The sequence below is a fragment of the Triturus cristatus genome, chromosome 1_2 (assembly GCF_964204655.1).
Source record: "Triturus cristatus chromosome 1_2, aTriCri1.1, whole genome shotgun sequence".
Classification (NCBI taxonomy): domain Eukaryota; kingdom Metazoa; phylum Chordata; class Amphibia; order Caudata; family Salamandridae; genus Triturus; species Triturus cristatus.
The window spans coordinates 75,251,652-75,273,048 of record NC_140580.1 but is presented as its reverse complement, the minus strand read 5'-3'; the positions used below and the strand labels follow the sequence as shown (position 1 = coordinate 75,273,048).

The window sequence follows — 21,397 nt, the reverse complement described above, 5'->3', positions numbered from 1 at the left end:
AAGCAAAATATTATTCACATTATATGAAGTCTGGACTCAATACTATTACACAAAGATAGATACATTTTCTTGTTTTCCAGATTTGTAACAAACTAAATTGAGCGCAATTGCTACATATTTTGGGGTTCTGTGCATGAAGGTGTCCTCCACTATTTGTGTGGTTTAGATTGGGCTGAGATCTATGGTTCTTCCAGGGTCGGTTTTTAACACATTGTGGCAATGGTTGTGACTAGTGTATGAACACCATCAAATTGTAAATCATTTCTACGCTCAAAGGGAAGGAGTGTGAGACCATAATACCAGAGTTGCTTTCTTTGTTCATAAGCAAATCGTCACGCCTTTTTCCTTTCTGAAGAGCATGGACCAAGCCCAGATTTATTCCCCTTAAATAGTGCCCGTACGCTGCTTGTCCTGTGATTCAGGTACTGTTTCTTCTCCCCCCACGCCCTATTGTATAATCATTGTATTCTTAATCCATGTTGAAGACATATACAGTTCTGCAGTTTGCATAGAATGCATGCATTGGGGTTGCACGACAGTGCTCAATGAAAAACCCTTGTTATGCTTAAGTTAAACCTACCCGTGTACAAAAAGGGAAACAGTTATGCTATATAAACACCTTAGGATATGCAGATTCTCTTACGGGTTAACTGTGTTACAGATACCAAGAGTGTCTTTAAATAAACAATACACATTAAAATTGGAGGACAGGAAGCCTCATAGATGGATTATCCAGGTCTATGAAAGGACCCAGTGCATCTTGAGGACATATGCACATACAGCCACACAACGTTGCAGTCTTATGAGTTTGTTAGCAAAGGTCACTGACTTGGCTGCTGTGGTCACCCTGCACATGGCCAGGATCAGCTGTTGCATCCACAGGCTCATATGAGAGCAGTGTTATTTTTGGATACTAAGTGGTGAATAATGGGAAGTTTGAAGCAGAGACAGAGGGTATTCATGATTAGCAATGTGTTACTATGTATTTACGAATTTATTGGACATGCATAACATTGTATGTATAAAAAAACCCAATAAAAATAGTTTCAAAAGTCCACATCCTTCATGGCATTGCCAAAAGGATGGGAATGGTATTTGGGCACTCCACCTTATCCATGGACTCCTTATCTGTACCCATCCTTATCCATGGACTTCTCCTTTTATTTATGTTTCTTATTTGTTCAGCTACTGGGACTGATGCGTTGACCTGATGGCAGTTGTACGGAGGGGTTAACTATCCCAGAGGGAAGCATTTGAGTGCATCCTCCTTTACCCTTGGTTAAGGGGCCTTTGAGTAGGGGTTAGACAGTTTGTTGTGGTTTACTAGCACTTTGAACAATCACCGGACTCTGAGCACAGCCTGAGAAGACTGTCTGTGGGGGTGGTAATAGCCGATGCACGGCCAAACTATTGGGTTCTAGGTAGAGATTGGAGAATGCTTTGACTAAAATAGGGATATGATGTAGGGGTAAAGCCCAGGACAAGGCACACATCATTCCAAACCCTTCTTCCTGCTGCCCAGGGAAAATTAATTTAAGTGTGGGGCCAAGACACACTTCCTTAGCCAATTAGCAAGGCTGCAGACGATGACAGTTCAGCTGTTTAGCAAAGCCAGAATATGTTAACTAGCCCCCCACCCCCCAAAGAACTGAACAAGAAAAGAGGCTTCAGGGGTGAAAGGCCATTTTAAATTCTTTACTGTCTGTGGGAGAGTTATGCCCAAGGGCGTACACATAATACAGGATTACTACTGCTCTATTGTTTTCCTCCAGGTGCTCATGAACATTTAGTGATATCACCTAATTTGTAGAGGGTTAGACTACTGATGACTGTTGTTCCCTAACAGCACATTTTTTTTATTTTCTGTCAAATGAGGCAGAAGCAAGATAATTATTTTTTAAGAGGGCTGTCAGAGCTGAGCTGAAAAGAGGTGATGGTCGCCCTGCCCTAAATAGGGTGGGAAGACCATCAGTTAGACCTTTTAAGCCTTTGGTGGACGGTGCATCTGGTCAAAGTTTTAAGTGTGGAGGCTCCGCCAGTGTAAGCCAAGTGCTTCCACTAATTACATAATCTGATGGAACCACAAGTTTGGTGAAGTGAGGGTCCGGCTGATTTACAGAGATGCTTCTGCTCTTCTGAACTCTAAATTACCCTGTTCGTTTTTCAGGTTGAAGCCTACAGTGCAGCTGTCTGGGGACATTCTGATCCACCCATTGCTTACCATTAGCTTTGTGGTTTGTAACTCACATTTACTTGTTTTCTATTTGCTGGCTTCATTTGTTTTTAGGCTCTCCGGCTTTAGTTTTTCCTTCCCTTGCCCAAACCCTATTTACTGTAGTCTTCCCTCAGTAATGGGTTTCTGTAAACAGGTCTTTAAATCTTCTTCTCATCACTGTTGCTTTGCATTCAAAGACAGAGGTGAAATGTCAGGCTCTATCTTCCTGGAAGCTTGGTGTTTACTTTTCTTTCTCCAACTTCAGTGTGAGAGGATTTATGGGACAATCATGCCAGGTACTGGGTGTGTGCTTGAGGAAGGCTGTACAATGGCATTATGTTTTCTAGCACTAAACAAAATTTAAATGTCTGTAACTGAACTTTGCAGATATTTCAGAATAAACAAAAAGCAATTGAAGCACATTTTTGGTAATTCTGAAGTGTGGTGGAAACCTGTTTTAATACTATCAAATCAATACACTAGGTGTTAACATTTCCACAAGTTATCATTTGTGGACTGTATACTTTTATCAGTAAAAACTGCATGTCTGTGCAAATGTAATGGTTATTTCAATTGAAGATGTGTTGTCTGTAATGACAGTACACTACCACACCATGCATACTTCACTTTACCCCACACCACTCTACTCTGCACCACTCTACACCACTGGAGTCTACCCTGCACCACTCCACACTAGGCCACACGGTGTCACTGAAGTCTACTCTGCACCACTCAACTACTTCACTCTACGCCTCTCTACTCTACACCACTACCCCACTGCTGTACTATGCACCACTGCACTCTTCGCCACTGTGCTCTGCACCACTCCTCTCTGAGCCACTTCACTATGCAACAATGCCATTTATGCCACTGCACTCTACACTAATGGACTTTACTCTTTACCACTCTACACCAATGCACTCTATGCCAATCCACTCTACACTATGCCACTGTACTCTACTCTGCCCCCTCCACTGAAACAATCTACTCTGTGCCTCTACACTCGATGCCAATGCTCTCACTCTAAACCACGTTACTCAAAACCAATTCACTCTACGCCAGTGCACTCAACACCACTATACTCTGCACTGCAGCACTTTACACCACTCCACTCTACACCATTGTACACTAGCTCACTGCACTCTACTCCACTCTATTATACTCTGCACCACTGTACTCTATGCTACTGCTCTCTATGCCACTCTATTCTGCACCACTCTATGCACTGCAGTCCACGGCAATGCGATCTACGCCACTCTGCTACACACCACTGCACTCTACGACAGTCTACTCCGCAACACTGTGCTCTTTGACACTGAACTCTATGCCACTGTACTCTATGCCACTGCACTATACCGATCTATGCCACTTCACTCTATGCCACTCTACTCTGTAACACTGCACTCAGCCACTGAACTCTGCACCACTCTTCACTGCACTCTATGCTATTACACTCTACTCTGCACCACTCTACCTCACTCTACTGCACTCTACGCCAATTCATTGTACGTCACTACACTATACGCCACTCTCCATCACGCCTGTCTGTCTCTGCACTCTGCACCAATCCCCTCTAAGCCACTCTAATGCACTCTGCACCACTGTACTCTGATACTCCACTCTACAACACTGCACTCTATGCCACTGCACTCTACACCTCTGCAGTCTACTCTAGCCCACTGCACTCTACGCTACTCAGTTCCACTCTGCACCATTCCACTCTATGCCACTCCACGCTGCGCCACGGCATTCTGCCCTGCGCCACTCCTTTCCACACCACTCTGTTGTACACTGCTGCACTCTACGCCCGCCACTGCACCCCAATGTCAATGCAGTCTACATCACTTTACTCAAAACCAGTACACTCTGCCACTGCACTGAAACAATCTGCTATACACCACTCTACATCACTGCACTTTGCGCCACTCTGTTCTACTCTGAACTAGTGTACTCTATGCCACTGCTCTCTGCACCACTCTACTTTATTCCAGTGCAGTCTAGGCCACTGCACTCCACTCTGCACCACTCAACTCCACGCCACTCTACTGCATGCTACGCCAATGCACTGTATGCCACTACACACTGTATCACGCTACATCACTCTAATCTATTCTGCACCACTGCACTCTACACCTCTCTACTCTATGCCACTGCACTCTGCAACTTAACATGCACCACTCCACTATACACCACACCACTCCACTCTATTCTGAAACAATTTACTCTACGTCACTACACTCTACGCCACTCTGATCTACAGCATGCTGCTCTACATCACTGTACTCCACACCACTTTACTCAAAACCAATGAACTCTAGGCCAATCTACTCTGCACCACTGTAATTTATACCACTTCACTCTCGGCCACTCTACGATACTACACTCTACGATATTTCACTCTATGCCACTCCCCTATACAACACTCACCTCCACTCTACATTATGCCATTCTAAGATGCTCTATGCTACTCCCTCTTTGCCACTCCATTCTATTCTATAACACTCTACTCCACTCTATGCCATTCCACTTTGACACTCTGTGCCACTCAACTTTACAGCTCTATTGCACTCTGCAGTTCCACTCTCCTACACTACTCCACTCTATGCCACTCATCTCTATGACCATCCACTCGGCTCAACACCATTCTACTTTACAATACTCTACGCAACATCATCTACACTACCCCGCTCTACACCACTCCAAGACACTCTATACCACTCTACTCTACTCTTGACACCCTAATTTACTCTACGCCACTCAGCTCTAGTCCACTCTACGACACTGTACTTCCTCCACAACACTCTACACTACTCCACACCACAACACTCATCTTCACGGCAGTCAACTTTATTTTACACCACTCTATGCCACTCCATAACACTCCACTCCACTTTATGACACTCCACTCCACACCACTCTCCTTTGCATCACTAAGCTTTAGCCATGCTGAACAGCATTTATGCTGGTGTACAGCATGGCTAAAACATATTGGCAAAGCCAGTAGCTCTTGCATAGGCGAGACCTATTGGCTTTGCCAATGCTTGTTTTGCATAACTTTAAAACGATTTAACTGAAATAAGTCAAACCAGGGAAAGGCTTCAAGTTTAACTTTGCACTACAGTCCTGTTTTTTGGTGTACTTTGATCCAGCAATTTATTTATTTGTATTTTTTTTTTTTCTTTCTCCTGGTTTTGGTTGTTAAAGTTGCAGTGTTGATTTCCCCGTTAAAACCTACAAACGTATTTAGTCTTTTGCCTCACAATTTTTATACGATTACTCTTTACAAATCTGCACAAATATTGGCTGAATAAAGTGAGTCTTAAGCGTTTTTCCCCAACGTTTGTTACCGATTGCTTGGGTCTTAGTGGAAAGTGTTTTATCACCCTAAACACAGAGGTGAGAGTGATGTCACTCTAGTATGTATTTGTGTGTGTGTGCTTATTGAGTAGGGCAACAACAGGCACAACATAAAAAATTATAATTGACTTATAAAGTAGGCAATGCCGTAGTGCACCTGCACCGTGGTCTGATAAGCCTTTTCTTTGGCTTCGACGTTTCAGCATCTTTAAGTCCTTGCAAAGGATGCCTGAGGGAGAAAGGCAGTCAACTGGTTAAGAAAAAAGCTATCGTTAATGTGATTTGTGAGGTCATTAGCAGTGCAATCAGGGTAGATATAATTGTAGAGCTAACAATAATTGGCAAATGTCCGTTTTTCCCCTTTCAGATAGTAATCATAACCTCGTTTACTAAGGTTTTTTGGGCTTTTATGTGTGGGTACATATATTGAGGTCCGCCAGAGAAAATAAATGTTATTTGGAGCAAGTGCAACAATAAACGCAAATGCAGCAATTTATTCACTTATTACAGTGCAAAGGTCAAATCTCATGTTTTAAAAATATTATAGCGGTTCTTCTGAACTTGGATCATCATGTCCTGGGGTCTTTCTTGCTCACGCTACGGATCTAGGCAATAAAACTGTGCTGTGGTTCTATATCTGTATAGAATGTACATAAAAGAAAAGCATTGAATAAGCCAGATGTCCAGAGAGTTAGAGGACGCATCTTACCAGTCATTACGCCTCCCCCACACATGCTCAAAGAATAGAAATATTTTTCATATTACATTCTGCACATCTGCTTATTTACTGTATATCCCACGTTTTGTAATACATCCTTTTACATTTATCTTATGAATTGCAATAAAAAAAATGTAAATCCAAAAAAGATAACTGGTAAAAATTATCCAGTTTTGATCTCCTCTGCTGCATGTTGTACTGCAGATTGCCATACAGAACTGGACCTAGTACTTTAGTTTTGACCTCACGAACGTGACATAGTACTCTTAAATTGGTCACAGTGACCCAGATGTATGTAATGTGGGGTAATGTATTTCATGTTGTGTTACTTTAAGGAACGTACACTTTAGTAGTATTCTTATGTGGTAGTATTCTCATGATTAGAATGTTAGGTGCTTAGATGAGAACCTGCTGTCGTGTCTGGAAGCAGGAGGTCGTGGGTCATGTTTTTGAAATAAACAAACTTGGATGTTTTACTTCCTCGTCTGAATTCTTCATTTGAACCTTACTACATTTTATGGCGACGGTTCTTCAGTGATTGGACCCACCGACATACGGCTGATTTGCGTGAGATATTTTTCTTTCTTGCCACTCACTGCAAAAAAAGGAAGAAAAGAAGATCAAGCAGAAAAGAATTCAAGGTATTCTTGTGCTGGAAATTCATTTCGGAGCTCTGCAGACTTTGGGGAACATTGCGGTACTGTACTGTTTCTATTCTCTGCAGTTGAGCGCATAGGATATTGTTGCCGGCATTGTGTTGTTTATGCTTAAAACGGCTGCACGTTTAAGAGCGCATTCTTTGAACTGGATTCTGGCGCTTATTGACTAAAACTCAAGCGACGATCACTGTGAGCTGACCTCCGTTTGTAACGTGACAGTACGCCTCTACGTTAATTGAACGTCACAGAAAGCACATCATAACGCTCACCAACGCGATTGGAACTACCTCGATTATCTTTAGAAAGCGCGTTAAGCACGTCTGAAAGCCATTATTATTATTATTATTTTTTTTATTTGTCAAACAGACATTTTTTTAATAACGCTTCATGTACATCGTGTTTCATTATCGGAGCTGATTTCGTCGAAGACCATTTGCACCATTTGAAAGGAAATACTTCATTCTGAAAAACACACAAGGAAATTTCTTCATATTTTTCTTTTGGTGTGACTTCATGTTTTCATGGGATAGTACACAGATTACATTCTGTTCAAGACATTTTCTTTTCTAAGCTACACTTTTGGGTGCCATGGCTTCTAGCAGCAGCAATGTTATGCAACCACCTCCATTCCTGGAGTTGCCTGGGAAACGTGTAAAACCGTGGCATAATTGGTTTAGAGTTTTTGAGAACTACCTTGAGGCTATAGATGCTAGTAAATACTCAGCTTCACGTAAAAGGGCATTATTATTGAACTATTTGGGCAATTCTGGACAAGAAATATTCGATAATTTACCAATAGTTTCTGCACTGTCAGGAGATGATTCATGGGATGTTTTCAAAGAAGCTTTGGCACGGATTGGGAAACAATACGTGGATGAACCGTCAATAATGGTGGAGAGACATAAATTCTTTAAACGCAAACAATCATCTGAGGAGTCTATAGAAGACTACTAGCAGTGTTGCGTGTTCTAGCTTCGAAATGTGTTTTTGGTAATTATTTGGATACTGCTTTACGTGATCAGTTAGTCTTTAATTGTTTTAATAAGAAGATTAAGGAACGCATATTGACTTGCAAAAATACATCTCTTGATGAAGTCATCGATATAGCCAGAAGTATAGAACGTTCTGTTGTCTCTTCAAAAATGTTCACAGAATCTTCCATCACTATGTCTCCTGACCGTTCAAAAGTAGCTGTAGTGGAAACGACATCTAGTAGTAATGATACAAATGTACATTTTATTTCACACAAGATAAGAAAAGTGGTGAAAAGAAAGTGGGTGGAACATGCTATAGATGTGGTTCCCAGTTTCCTATGGGTAATTGTCCTAATTGTCCTGCTCAAGGGAAGTGATGCAACAATTGTAAAAAAAATTGGGCATTTTTACACTGTAATTCTAACAAAACAAAAGTCAAAGTAAGTCAACTTGATGTTGAAAATGATATACTGTCAGAAGCGATCAGTAATGTCGTTATCGGTTGAAGTTAATGCATTAGGGGATTCTGAGAAAAGGTGCAAGGGTCCTATATGTGATGTGAAAATTGGTGCAATTAACTTAGATATTATGGCAGATTCAGGATCGCCTATTACTATTCTAGCTAAGAACACATTCAACAAATTTTGGTCAGGAAAGTTATTGAAGTCTACCACTATTAACTCTAAAGCCTTTGGTGAGTTTGATATAATTATGAAGGGTTACTTTGATGATGGCATTATGTTCAAAGGGAGAAATATTTTTACAAAAATGTACGTTGCAGTCAACGGACGTGATATATTAAGATGGCAGGATCAAGCTAAACTAGGAATTATACTCAGACCAGGGCATGCAGAACCAGTCATACTTGGCGATATGCCTGTTTTAGCGATTCAAGAGACCAATACACATGAAGGTTTTACTAAAAAAATTGCAGGCAAAATTTCCTGAAGTATTTTCAAACCAAATTGGAGTTATTCAGAATTTTGAACATACTATAATATTAAAAAGTAATGCTATTCCCGTTATACAAAAAGTTACACCTGTTCCTCTTTCTGCCAGGGAAGATCTCAAAAAGTTACTAGATGATATGTGTTCTCAAGGTATTAAGCAAGTAGAATCCTCAGAATGGATTTCGGCTGCTGTTGTTGCACGCAAATGTTTTGGGGATATACGTTTATGTGCAGATCTGAGAGTTCTTAATAGAAATATTATGGTAGACTGCCATCCCCTCCCAAGAATTCATGAAATGTTGGCCATATTAGGAGGAAGTAAGTATTTTTCAACGATTGACTTATGCTCTGCGTCTCATCAAATACCCTTATCTTAAAATTCCCAACATCTGACTACATTTGTAACACCTTTTGGTTTATATGTATAAGTGAATGCCATTTGGATTGGCATCCGCTGGCAGTGTTTTTCAACGCTTAATGGATCACATTTTTGGGGATCAGCGTTCGTATACAAGCTTTCCAGGATGACATTTTAGTTCACACACAGAGTTTGGATCAACATGTTACGTTGTTATAGGACGTTCTAGGAAAATTAGGTTCTCACAGAATGACTGTTAATCTTGACAAATGTAAATTTTTATCACAAGAAGTCAATTTTTTGGGGCATAATATTTCTAAAGAAGGTATCAAACCAAAGGTATCCTTGTTGAAAGGAGGCACCTATCCCTACTGACAAGGATTCACTTAGAGCCTTTTTGGGCTTAAGTGAATATTATGCAAGATTTGTTCAGGGATATACTGTCATTGTCCAACCTTTAAGGAATCTTTTGAAGAAAAATGGCAAGTATGTCTGTTCTGATGAATGTCAGGAAGTGTTTGAATTAGTAAAGAAATTAATTATTACTGCTCCAGCCGTTAAACCGTTCACGCATGGGGCAAAATGTATAATTACTGAAGATGCAAGTGCAAAGGGTCTGGGTGCAGTTTTAAGCCAAATGGAGGGATGTCAAGAGTGCACCATTGCTTTTGCTTCACGTACCCTAAATGTTGCTGAAAAGAACTATAGTACAATCGAACGTGAAGCGCTTGCGTGTTCATGGGCATCCGAGAAATTCAAAATGTACATTTTGGGAACGAAATTTCAGTTGCATACTGATCACAAACCTCTGATATATATGCTAGGTGATAGTTGTACTAATACGGCTTTTTCAAGACTGATAAGGTTATTGGCAAGACTACAGGAATTTAATTTTGATGTAAAATACATTCCAGGGGGCAATGTCAGAGCGCACTGCTTATCACGTTTACCGGTAGAGGGTGACGGTGCTTATGGTTGTGAGTAAACTGATTGGGGGGATTTGGAGTATGTGTTCACAGTTAGTGACATTAATGAACATTTCAAGATATCAGAAAAAGAATGCTTGGAAAGTTGTGACAAAGATGATTGTATGGTTCAGGTAAAGCGGTTTCTCAGTGAAGGTTGGCCAGTTAATAGGTGTATGTCCACGGACTTAAATTTTTTTTGTCAAGTAGCATCAGAATTATCTCTAGTCAATAATATCTTGGTTAGACAAGATTTGTTTGTTCCTCCCGTGGTTCTCCGGTCTAAAATTGTTTCATTGGCCCATGAGGGACATCTGGGAATTTCAGCTACAGTGAAGAAAATCAAACAAATGTATTGGTGGCCTGGAATTGATGGCCAAGTCAAAATATATGTGGACATGTGTGCTGAATGTTTATAATCTGATAAACATTGGAGAACTTCAACAGCTCCTTTATGTCCTGTGAGCTGGCCGAGTAATGTGTGGGGAAAAAATAGGTCTGGATTTCAAAGGTCCATTCAATGTTTTTGGAAGTGACAAAAGACTTCTTATAGTTGCCATTGACTACTATTCTAAGTGGTTGTATTTTTCTTTTGTCAAAAGTGCGGACTCTTCTTCAGTGGTTTCATTTCTGAAGCATTTGTATGGTATTGAAGGTAGGGTCAAGGATGTGGTTACTGATAATGTGTCTTATTTTATTTCTCAAGAGTTTACCAAATTTCTTGACAAACCTGATGTTAGGCACATTCGGGTACCTTTATATAGTCCAGCTTCTAACGGTCTGGTGGAGAGGGCGAATCGGTTAATTAAAGAAGGGGTTCAAACAGCAGTCGCTAACAATCTAGATGTAGCGGAATACTTACATTTTAATGTTTGGAATTACAACATCACTCCACAAAGTACCACAGATGTTGCTCCGTTTGTTTTGTTAAGGGGGAGAAAACCTATTTCTGCTATTAGTCCAACATGGTTATTAGACAAAGTGGAACGTTGTCATAATATTGACTTACAAGGTGTTCGTGAATATGTTCGAGAGAAACAGAATACTTATAAACTTAATTATGACAGAAGAATGCATGTTAAAGAAGGAACGTTGAACGTTGGAGATTGGGTTTTAATTAAAAAACCAAACAAGGTCAGTTGAAATTTTCAGAACGAGTGAAAGTTTTGAAAATTACTAGAACATCGGTTTTATTACAGAATAAAGGATGGTGGAACAGAAATGCTTTAGTTAAGGTAACTGGGGAACAAGCAAGAATTATTTTACAAAAAGTTGGTTCTGCTGGAGTGTATGAAAGACATGATTGGTTTGATTTAGACACTGACACGTTCAGGTTTCAATGGAAATGTGCAAACTTCTGTAGCTAGTAATAACTTGGACAGAGGTGATATTGCAATTAATGTTAATAGGCCTCAAACACCATCTTGTACTACCCCTGGCAGTGGTGGAGACAATTTGATTAGATGTAGTTCAAGAGTAAGATCTGCTCCTATCCACTCCAGAGATTATGTGTATTATTGATCAAACATTGTATTTGTTTATAATTTTTGTTACATATATTTTCTCATTAAGGAAAGGGGGTGTGTAATGTGGGGTAATGTATTTTATGTTGTGTTACTTTAAGGAACGTACAGTTTAGTAGTATTCTCATGTGGTAGTATTCTCATGATTAGAATTAGGGGCTTAGATGAGAACCTGCTGTCGTGTCTGGAAGCAGGAGGTCGTGGGTCCTGTATTTGAAATAAACACACTTGGATGTTTTACTTCCTCGTCTGAATTCTTCATTTGAACCTTACTAAAATGTAACATCCAGAAATGGATGTAGTACTTCAATTTTGTACAGTAAGCTATGAGTTTTGAAATAAACTTGTTTTATTTCGTGTCTCAGATCTCCAACTGGAAGCAGTACCGTCAAGAGCTGCTCCTCTATGTAGACTGCTTCTTGACTTCTGTTGCCACCGATGCTCCCTTGTCTGCTCCCAAAGATCACACTGAGGCATTATGGAGTCACTTCATCTGCTGCCTGGACAGTCAAGGACTCTTTTCCTACCGGTCAGCTGAGGAGGTATCTGTCTGTGGCCTAAAGCTCACTGAGTCTTCCGTTCCACTTTGCATTGTACTGGATGATAATTTCTACTATCAGAGCATGCGATATCAAGTGTACCAGCTGGCCCGAAAACGTAAGCAATTTCAGAATCTTTTTTTAGGAAAGAAGTGAGGGATAATTGGTGCCTTGTGGTTTCTTTTCTTTATTTTCTTCAGTCATATTCTTATATATTTCACTTACCCCTTGCCAACCTCTTCCCCATGTTTCTTCATTGATGGTAAAGTCTGTTGCAGTGTGAGGTGGAGAAAACATTTGATGGTAATTGAACAGTCTATTGAAGCTTGATTGTGATGTAATTTGGAGATTTTGCTAATTCTTGTGTGTTCCAGGTAAACCCGTCCTTGTAGCTGCAAGGTTGCTCAAGCTAGCTCTTGGAGAACGATACACCTCATGTATATGGTAGCCTGTTAAATTCTAGAACGGCCTATGATTTAGAAATTGCAAGGTATTCCCAGAGCTTAACAGCAAACTCCTTCTTCTGAAGGAAAATCCACTTCAGATCAAACTCTGCAGTTTGGAAGCACTTCATTAAAATAAAATAAAAAGGGGCCGTACTGTGTCCATGTCAGAAAAATGAATCCTGTCATGAAGTTCAAGTCCTATTGCAGAATTGCTAAAGATATGAAAATCAGACATTTCAAATTTCTCATAAGGCACTTTTGCTAAACATAAAAGTTAAATTTGAAGGGTTAGTGTTGAGCATTTTACCCCACGTGTTCAATAGAAAAGGTGCATTCCACATGCTCAGTGACATACCATGCAGGTTCCTGGAGGTCTGTACTGAAATACTCCATTCTAGAATCACGGATCACACTTCATCAGCTAGCCTGTGGGTATCTTCATTGCACTATAGCCACGTTTCTGCTTGTGTGAGCAGAACCTGCTGTTTCCTAAATAAACACGTACAAAGTAACCCCCCCTCCCACGAATAACCTGCAGCGTGTATTATCAAAAATAAATTATATTGATTTATTAGACCACTGAAACTCACAAAATCAATTATTTATAGCACTGGGAACAAAATGAATGCAATTTTCAGCTACACAGCCTTGTCTTCCAACCACACATTTCATGGTTAGATTGTGGAAACAGAATGCAGGTGCTTCTTCCTCCAGAAAAACTTTATTCCAGAACTTATAAATGGGCATCCTCCAAAATAAAAACCACCTTGCTGTGCATGCTGCCCAAGGCCTCGCTTCTCTTCTCTCATAACTGCTCTCCCTTTTAAATACGTTTGTTCCTTCTAGAAAGTATGAGGTATTACTATTGAGAAACACAGTGTTGAAGTTGCAATAATGAGTTGTGTTAGCAGACTGAGATAAATATTCAGTACTATGGGTAAATGTGACAACACATGCAAAGAGGCTGTCGTAGTGTGTAGTCTGGACCTCTTGAGAGGATCCTTACTGTGGGAACAGTTATTCAGCCATCTGAGCTCATCCGGGCATGGTGGTCTGTGCAGGTGATTTCACGGCGTTTTATCTTAGTAAACCAGAGCTGAAATTCTGCATTCTGTAAGTGTGCTGTCATTACTTTGTAGTGATTTCATCAGTAGTCATTACATTGCGGTTTTTACATCAGGAGTCATTACATAGCATGGTATGTTTTTATGCCTTTGCATCGGAATCTTTTACATAACAGGTAGGTCAGTATGTATGTTTTAAAGATACATAAAAAATGTGATTGTTAAACATAACTTAAACAGAAATTAATATTAATTTTAAAATTGAAAAAGTAATTAATTTTAGAAAATACTTAGAACATTTAGATGTAAGGGAATTAAACATAATCTGTAAATGTTATTAAAATTATTCTAAAGTTAATATTAATTTAAAATAAATTAATGTAATTAATGTCAAGGGAAATGTAAAAGACAATTATTAGGAACATGTATTACTATGTAAATGAAAACTATATGTGCATAAATCTATATGTAAAATAGGAATAAGAGTATATTATTAAAAAATATAGATTTTTATAAGGCACTTATTTCCTTGAGAAAGGCTAACGCCAAAACATGTCACCTGTGATTTTAAGACAGATTTACTACTGTCTTGGAGTTCTGGCATTTTAACTTTTATAAGATGTTTGTATATATGTATATATATATATATATATATATATATATATATATATTATCTACTGGCGGTCGCCAGTAGATAGTTATAGTTACAACCTAGGAAATCTCAAAATTCTATTTTGAATAACTTTGGCGCCGGTTGACGAATCCTCGCGAAATTTTCAAAACTAATGGGGCGCTCCGTTCAGCTCCTACCCTGAAAGTCTCGGGGTGATTCGTCAAGCGGGGGCCGAGAAAAAAGGGGGGTCCCAAAACGCGTTTTCCCCATGCATTTTTCCATAGGACCTTTAGACACAGCTACAGCCGGAACGGCTGAACAGAATTACTTGAAATTTGGCAAAGAGGTAGTCTTCAGGTCAGGCATGTGCCTTTTGCATATATGGTGTAAATCCGTTCAGTAGTTCCTGAGAAAATCAAAAGTAAAATCATATACATATCTGGGCGGAGCCTAACCACACATCTCATTGTGAGATCTGATTGGCTGTCAGCACTTCATCCAAGAAGTGTTGGCAGCCATCTTGGGACCTATATACATGATAGCACCTCATTAAAAAGCATTGCAGTTAATAGAAGGTTTTAAGACTTTAGTTACATTATAAATCATTTGTTGATGGTACCATACTCATTTTAGGAATTGTAGTATGTTCTAAGGTGATTTTACCATGTGAAAAAGCCTTCTGCTGGGATATCATGAATCATGTTTGAGAGAAAACTATTTTCACATGCTTTTCCCACAGAGGTTTGGAAGGTGATCTATAAGCTAAACTGAGAGCATATTTTCTGTAAATTCACATTATCTTTCTCAGTCATGTCGAATGAAGTCTGACATTCTCAGTAAAACATGTACATCCAACAAGGGCAGAGACTGTCAGTTGATTCCTTTGTGTTCTACTGCAGCTTCCCAGAGTGTTCCAAAGAACAACTAGAGCGCTAACAGTCTTACTTATGACAAAGGTATGGCACACCTGAAGCCATCTTGATTGGAATAAAGTGGTAACATTTAAAACATTTAATTTAAAAAGGAACAAAATGAGAGGGTTCATTTTGCTATAGAATGTATGATTAGTGCTGCAGAAAGAAAAATTAGGGCACATTTTGAGTGACTTCTCAAATCCTCTTCTATTTCATTAAAGAATTCTGACATGCAGACTGAAACATGCACTTTCAATACCAGCAGCAGACTTCCCTGGTGAGCAGTAGCTTTACTACAGTGATCTAATGAGCAACTAGAGTGCTAACATTCTGAATTTATGGCAAATGTGACACATCTGAATGCCTTCTTCATTGAATCAAAGTAAAAAAACTGACAGTATGCCTACTGAGGAGACTGCAGTAAATGAGGAAATTAGGAAACTTCATAACAAGTCTCCCAAGATGGCCACCAGAGACAAAAGAGCCCAAATGTAGCACAAATATCACCGAGATGTAGCCCAAGTATAGCCCAATGACAGAAATCCCAGAGTGTTTTAAAGAACAACTAGAGCGCTAACAGTCTTACTTATGACAAAGGTATGGCACACCTGCAGCCATCTTGATTGGAATAAAGTGGTAACATTTAAAACATTTAATTTGCAAAGGAACAAAATGAGGGGGTTCATTTTGCCATAGAAATTATGACTAGTGCTGCAGAAAGAAAACTTAGGGCACATTTTGACTTCTCAAATCCTCTTCTATTTCATTAAAAAGTTCTGACATGCAGACTGAAACATGCACTTTGAACACCAGCAGCAGACTTCCCTGGTGAGCAGTAGCTTTACTACAGTGATCTAATGAGGAGCTAGAGTGCTACCATTCAGAATTTATGGCAAATGTGTCACATCTGAATGCCTTCTTGATGGAACCAAAGTAAACAAGCATTGAAAATGCAATAGGTCTCGCCCTCGTTTCAGTTAAAGCAATTCTGTTTGTAATTAGGTGGCTTTTTAGCTTTGCTTTTATTAGTGTTTTTCAAAATTTCATGTAAATAAAATGCATATCTGTATATGTATGCATGCATTTATATTTGTATTTATATAGATATGCAGATTATATATATGTTTATATATGTATATACATATATATACACATACATATATATAAATGCATATATGTGCATATGTGTGCGGGTAGAGAGGTAGAGAGGTAGAGGTAGAGAGTAGTAGAGAGAGAGGTAGAGAAAGGTAGAGAGGTAGAGAGTAGAGGATGAGTAATAGAGAGTAGAAAGTAGAGAGAGAGTAGTAGAGAGAGTAGTAGAGAGTAGTAGAGAGAGTAGCAGAGTGAGTAGTAGTGAGTAGTAGAGAGTGAGTAGTAGAGAGTAGTAGCGAGTGAGAAGTAGAGAGTGAGTAGTAGAGGGAGTAGTAGAGAGTGAGTATTAGAGAGTGAGTAGTAGAGAGTAGTAGAGAGTGAGTAGTGGAGACTGAGTAGCAGAGAGAGAGTAGTAGAGAATGAGTAGTAGAGAATGAGTAGTAGAGTGTAGTAGAGAGTGAGTAGTAGAAAGTAGTAGAGAGCGAGTAGTAGAGAGTAGTAGAGAGAGAGAGTAGTAGAGAGAGAGAGTAGTAGAGAGAGAGTAGTAGAGCGAGAGTAGTAGAGAGAGAGTAGTAGAGAGAGAGTAGTAGAGAGAGAGTAGTAGAGAGAGAGTAGTAGAGCGAGAGTAGTAGAGCGAGAGTAGTAGAGCGAGAGTAGTAGAGCGAGAGTAGTAGAGCGAGAGTAGTAGAGCGAGAGTAGTAGAGAGAGAGTAGTAGAGAGAGAGTAGTAGAGCGAGAGTAGTAGAGCGAGAGTAGTAGAGCGAGAGTAGTAGAGCGAGAGTAGTAGAGAGAGAGTAGTAGAGCGAGAGTAGTAGAGCGAGAGTAGTAGAGTAGTAGAGAGTGAGTAGTAGAGTGAGTAGTAGAGAGTGAGTAGTAGAGTGAGTAGTAGAGTGAGTAGTAGAGAGTGAGTAGTAGAGTGAGTAGTAGAGTGAGTAGTAGAGAGTGAGTAGTTGAGTGAGTAGTTGAGTGAGTAGTTGAGTGAGTAGTTGAGTGAGTAGTTGAGTGAGTAGTTGAGTGAGTAGTTGAGTGAGTAGTAGAGAGCGAGTAGTAGAGTGAGTAGTAGAGTGAGTAGTAGAGAGTGAGTAGTAGAGTGAGTAGTTGAGTGAGTAGTAGAGAGTGAGTAGTAGAGTGAGTAGTAGAGAGTGAGTAGTAGAGTGAGTAGTAGAGTGAGTAGTAGAGAGTGAGTAGTAGAGTGAGTAGTAGAGTGAGTAGTAGAGAGTGAGTAGTTGAGTGAGTAGTTGAGTGAGTAGTTGAGTGAGTAGTTGAGTGAGTAGTTGAGTGAGTAGTTGAGTGAGTAGTTGAGTGAGTAGTAGAGAGAGTAGTTGAGTGAGTAGTAGAGAGAGTAGTAGAGAGCGAGAGTAGTAGAGAGCGAGAGTAGTAGAGAGCGAGAGTAGTAGAGAGCGAGAGTAGTAGAGAGCGAGAGTAGTAGAGAGCGAGTAGTAGAGAGTGAGTAGTAGAGTAGTAGAGAGTGAGTGGTAGAGAGTAGTAGAGAGTGAGTAGTAGAGTAGTAGAAAGTAGTAGCGAGTGAGTAGTAGAGAGTGAGTAGTTTAATTTAAAAGGAACACAATGAGGAGGTTCATTTTGCCATAGAAATTATGATAAGTGAGGAAAAATTAGGGCACATTTTGAGTGACTTATCAAATCCTCTTCTATTTCATTAAAAAATTCTGACATGCAGACTGAAACATGCACTTTCAATACCAGCAGCAGACTTCCCTGGTGAGCAGTAGCTTTACTACAGTGATCTAATGAGCAACTAGAGTGCTACCATTCAGAATTTATGGAAAATGTGGGACACATCTGAATGCCTTCTTGATGGAATCAAAGTAAACAAGCATTGAAAATGCAATAGGTCTCGCCCTCGTTTAAGTTAAAGCAATTCTGTTTGTAATTAGGTGGCTTTTTAGCTTTGCTTGTATTAGAGTTTTTCAAACTTTAATGTACATACCATGCATATATATGCATATATGTATATGTTTGCATGAATTTATATTTATATAGATATGCAGATTATATTTATATGTTTATATATTCACTGAAAAAACCATAGGTTTCACACACGTTATAGTTACGAATTAGCATTTAAAAAACCTTGCAAATTCACTTAAAAAACCATAGGTTTCACACATGTTATAGTTAGCTGGACATTTCACTCGTAAAAAACCAATGAAATTCCACCGTTATAGTTAGTGCAGGCAACTATAACTCACGCGACCGCAATCCTCTGCTGATGACGTCAGATATTACATCACTGTATTTAGACACTTATTTACCCATGTCTTCTTCCATTAATCTTTAGCCATACATATATTACAAATATTTATTTTTCATAAAGACACATATGTCATCAGTGATGTAATATCTGACGTCATCAGCAGAGGATTGCGGTCGCGTGAGTTATAGTTGCCTGCACTAACTATATAATGGGGGAATTTCATTGGTTTTTTTACGAGTGAAATGTCCAGCTAACTAGAACATGTGTGAAACCTATGGTTTTATTAAGTGAATATATATATATATATATATTCACTGAAAAAACCATAGGTTTCACACATGTTATAGTTAGCTGGACATTTTACTGATAAAAAACCAATGAAATTCCCCCGTTATAGTTACTGTAGGCAACTATAACTCACGCGACCGTAATCCTCTGCTGATGCTAATACTGTATTTAGACACTTATTTGCCCATGTCTTCTTCCATTAAATTTTAGCTATACATATATTACAAATATTTTTTTTTCATAAAGACACATATGTCATCAGCAGAGGATTACGGTCGCGTGAGTTATAGTTGCCTACAGTAACTATAACGGGGGAATTTCATTGGTTTTTTATCAGTAAAATGTCCAGCTAACTATAACATGTGTGAAACCTATGGTTTTTTCAGTGAATTAGCAAGGTTTTTTAAATGCTATTTCCTAACTATAACGTGTGTGAAACCTATGGTTTTTTCAGTGAATTTGTACGGTTTTTTAAATGCTAAGTTACTTTACGCCATTTGTGGCGTGCGCGCCCACTTAACGCAGTTCGTTCCGTGCACGGTTTTTATCAACTTTAATAAGCCCTGTACATTTGGTGGCCTTCGGCCACCAAAAGCACAGGGGGTGAGGTCAATGTGGATAGTGTTTTTTTTATTTCGATTTTATAATTTCATGTTGCCAAAATTACGTTTTTTTTCTCTATTAATAAGCCCTGCACATTTGGTGGCCTGCGGCCACCAAAAGCACAGGGGGTGGGGTAAGTGTGGATAGTGTTTTTTTTATTTTTATTTTTTTACCGTAAGCGTACCGTAAGCGTACGGTAAGCGTACGGTAAGCGTACGGTAAGCGTACCCCGCGAAATTGCCGAAAAAAAAATAAAACCGTTTTTGCTCTTGGGGGATGTTTGGGGACTCCCTCAACATGACTATGTGGGAGGGAGTTGTCAAAACAGCCCCGTAACATGTTTTTGGCCATCATGTTTGATAAACAACACTCAGTGCGAGAGACAAAATGGCGGACGCCGCTTCCTGGTTTCGGCCGATTCGAATGTTTACTAAGATCTAAGAGCCAATCAGAATCGCGCTCGCGCACGCCACCGTACGCTTACGGTAAGCGTACGGTAAGCGTACGGTAAGCGTACCGTAAGCGTGCTCAGATATATATATTGATTTAAAGGCTATTTTCTCAGAATCTACTGAACAGATTTACACCAAACCTACAAAAGGCACTTCCTTGACCTAGGGACTACCTCTCTGCCAAATTTCTAGTAATTCTGTTCAGCCGTTCGGGCTGTAGCTCGTTCTAAAGGTCCTATGGAAAAATGCATGGGAAAAACGCGTTTTGGGACCCCCCTTTTATCTCAGCCCCCGCTTGACGAATCCCCCCGAGACTTTCAGGGTAGGAGCGGAGCGTAGCGCCCCACCTATTTTGAGAAATTCGCGAGGATTCGTCGACCGGCGCCAAAGTTATTCAAAATAGAATGTTGAGGTTTTGCTATGGAAAAGGGGTCCTAACTATAACTACCTACTGGCGACCGCCAGTAGGTAATATATATATATATATATATATATATATATGAATGTGTATATATATATATATATATGAATGTGTATATATTTATATATCTTTTTGTACATACATACGCACAATTTTATAAAAATTATAAAATGTAAATTAATTTTATATATATACACACACAAATACGAACGTTTGTGTGTGTATATATATATATATATTCACTGAAAAAACCATAGGTTTCACACATGTTATAGTTAGCGGAAATTTTACTGATAAAAAACCAATGAAATTGCCCCGTTATAGTTAGTGCTGGCAACTATAACTCACGCGACCGCAATCCTCTGCTGATGCTAATACTGTATTTAGACACTTATTTGCCCATGTCTTCTTCCATACATTTTTAGCTATACATATATTACAAATATTTTTTTTTATAAAGACACATATGTCATCAGCAGAAGATTGCGGTCGCGTGAGTTATAGTTGCCAGCACTAACTATAACGGGGCAATTTCATTGGTTTTTTATCAGTAAAATTTCCGCTAACTATAACATGTGTGAAACCTATGGTTTTTTCAGTGAATTTGCAAGGTTTTTTAAATGCTAATCCCTAACTATAACGTGTGTGAAACCTATGGTTTTTTCAGTGAATTTGTACGGTTTTTTAAATGCTAAGTTACTTTACGCCATTCGAGGCGTGCGCGCCCACTTAACGCAGTGCGTTCCGTGCACGGTTTTTATCAACTTTAATAAGCCCTGTACATTTGGTGGCCTTCGGCCACCAAAGGCACAGGGGGTGGGGTCAATGTGGATAGTGTTTTTTTTATTTCGATTTTATAATTTCATGTTGCCAAAATATAGTTTTTTAACCGATGTAATAAGCCATGTACATTTGGTGGCCTACGCCCACCAAAAGCACAGGGGGTGGGGTAAGTGTGGATAGTGTATTTTTTATTTCTATTTTTTACCGTACGCTTACGGTAAGCGTACGGTAAGCGTACTCGGCGAAATT

The 21,397-nt window shown here is 39.4% G+C and overlaps 1 protein-coding gene across 2 annotated transcripts in view; it reads left to right on the top strand.

Annotated features, from left to right (window-relative positions):
- The window catches only part of PSTK (phosphoseryl-tRNA kinase), a 67,573-nt gene that overhangs the window by 11,181 nt on the left and 34,995 nt on the right, over window positions 1-21,397 (top strand). For both annotated transcript variants that reach the window (XM_085601829.1, XM_085601819.1), the window contains exon 2: window positions 12,085-12,376. In XM_085601829.1, coding sequence (XP_085457955.1) covers window positions 12,085-12,376 — 292 coding nt within the window. The remainder of the gene's footprint in view (window positions 1-12,084; window positions 12,377-21,397) is intronic.